Source organism: Otolemur garnettii, unplaced genomic scaffold (assembly GCF_000181295.1).
Source record: "Otolemur garnettii isolate 467f Iridium unplaced genomic scaffold, OtoGar3 scaffold00145, whole genome shotgun sequence".
In the NCBI taxonomy this organism is placed as follows: Eukaryota; Metazoa; Chordata; class Mammalia; order Primates; family Galagidae; genus Otolemur; species Otolemur garnettii.
The window spans coordinates 4,175,381-4,177,423 of NW_003852540.1; the positions used below are offsets into that span (position 1 = coordinate 4,175,381).

Genomic DNA, 2,043 nt, shown 5'->3' on the forward strand with positions numbered 1-2,043 from the left:
CGGGCTTCAGGCCCAGCTGCCCGGCTCATCTTCTGAGGAATAGATGTCCTGACACATCTTTCCTTTTCCCTCTTGCACTTTCAGGATCTGAAGAGAACATCATTACCAACAGTAGGCAGGTGCGCCTTGCCACAGGCGTCTTCCCTGTTGTCAGCCTCCTGAACCACTCCTGCAGCCCCAACACCAGCATATCCTTCTGTAGCACTGTCGCCACCATTCGGGCATCTCAGCAGATTGGAAAAGGGCAAGAGATTCTCCACTGCTATGGTGAGCCATGTCTCCTCACTACTGTCCTGCCTTTCTCCTGCAGAAAAGGACAGGGTGGGTAAGAACCAGCAAGCCCCTGGGCAGTGACTTCGCCTGTCAGTGTTTGTTTCCTGGAAGAGGCAGTGCATACTGAGACCAAAAGAGAGAGAAAGACCTTCTTTCTTACTAGGGCCCTATTGTGGCTATACTGTTTTTTTCACTGCTTAATCCCTGTAAACTTCCTATTCTGAAAATGAGCTAGAACAACTTCGTGGCTTCCTTTTCTTCCTGTCTCAGCAACTTGGAAGCTTATTTTAGTATCCACTTCCACAAGTGTTTGAGTGAAGGTTAGCTGTCACATGGTAAATAATTGTCTAGGCCCTCTAATAAGCTGAAGGTTTTTAAGTAATGTTTGACTCTTGCCTGCTTTCAATATTAGCTGAGGGTGATCTCTCCCCAGGGCCTCATGAGAGCCGGATGGGTGTGGCCAAAAGGCAACAGAAGCTGAGGTCTCAATATTTCTTTGACTGCAACTGTCCAGCTTGTCAAACTGAGGCGCACAGAGTGGCTGCAGGGCCCAGGTGGGAAGCATTCTGTTGTAACAGATGCAGAACACCCATGCAGGTAAATCTCCCGTCTCCCTTTTCTTCTCCATTTTTCCTGGAGGTCATTTGTCCAGCCCAAAGGCGATAAGTCTTTAGGAGGAAGCACTGGGGACTTATGGGTGCTGTGAGCAGTAATATTACTTCCATTTTAGTCAATCATTCCCACACATTGGTTACCCCTCCAAAGGAACCACAGGGAAAGGTTGGATTTAGTGATATTTCTCTTATAAATGACAGAAAATCATACCTAAACTGGCTTGGGGGAAGGAGGAGACTAGATTGTATTTGTTCAGGTTAAGTCATTGAAAAGTCTCAGAGTAAGGCTACTTCAAATACAACTTGATCCAGGGGCTCAGATAATGTCACCAAGACCCAATTTTTCTGTCTACCTCTCTTAGCTCCATTATCTCTATGTTAACCCCATCCCCAGACAGACTTCCCTCTGTGGTGGCAACATGGCTGCCAGCAGTCCCAGCCTCCTGTCCTCCCTACCCAGGAGGATAAAGATATGTGCCAAACAGCAGTCTGAACAAAAAGATTAGTGGGTTTCAATGACCCAGTAACTTGCTGGAGGAAAATCAGAGCCACATCATTTTTCTGCAATCATTTGTGCCAGAGGAATGGGTCACATCTGAGACACATGTCATCCCCTCAGCTATAGGGCACTGACCATAAGAGGGTGAGAGAGGATTCTCAGGAGAAATTGGGTTGCTGTTACCAAATGAGGAAATAGATACTGACATCAAAACATAGCAGATGTCCACCTCAGAGGTTTCCTCTTCTCTCAAAGGGCACAGTATTCATAAGGGAACTATTAGTGGAATGCAGAGCTCGTTGTGTTAGAAAGCCAGGTGGGAGACCTCACCTAGCACTTTTTTCTTTTTCTTTTTTTTGTTTTTGTTTTGAGACAGAGTTTCTCTATGTTGCCCTCAGTAGAGTGCTATGGCGTCACAGCTCACAACAACCTCAAACTCTTGAGCTTAAGAGATTCTCTTGTCTCAGCCTCCCAGGTACCTGGAACTACAGGCGCCTGTCACAATACCTGGCTATTTTTTGATTGTAGTTGTCGTTGTTATTTGACAGGCCTGAGCTGTGTTTGAACCTGCCAGCTCCGGTGTATGTGGCTGGCGCCCTAGCTGCTAAGCTACAGGCACCAAGCCCTAGCACCCTTTTCTTTCTTTTTTTTTTTTTT

At 46.5% G+C, this 2,043-nt stretch overlaps 1 protein-coding gene across 1 annotated transcript in view; it reads left to right on the forward strand.

Moving 5' to 3' along the window:
• Positions 1-2,043, forward strand: part of SMYD4 (SET and MYND domain containing 4) — a 55,501-nt gene that overhangs the window by 47,173 nt on the left and 6,285 nt on the right. The window contains exons 6-7 of the mRNA XM_023518705.1: positions 85-267; positions 707-870. Of these exons, the coding sequence (XP_023374473.1) occupies positions 85-267; positions 707-870 (347 nt within the window). The remainder of the gene's footprint in view (positions 1-84; positions 268-706; positions 871-2,043) is intronic.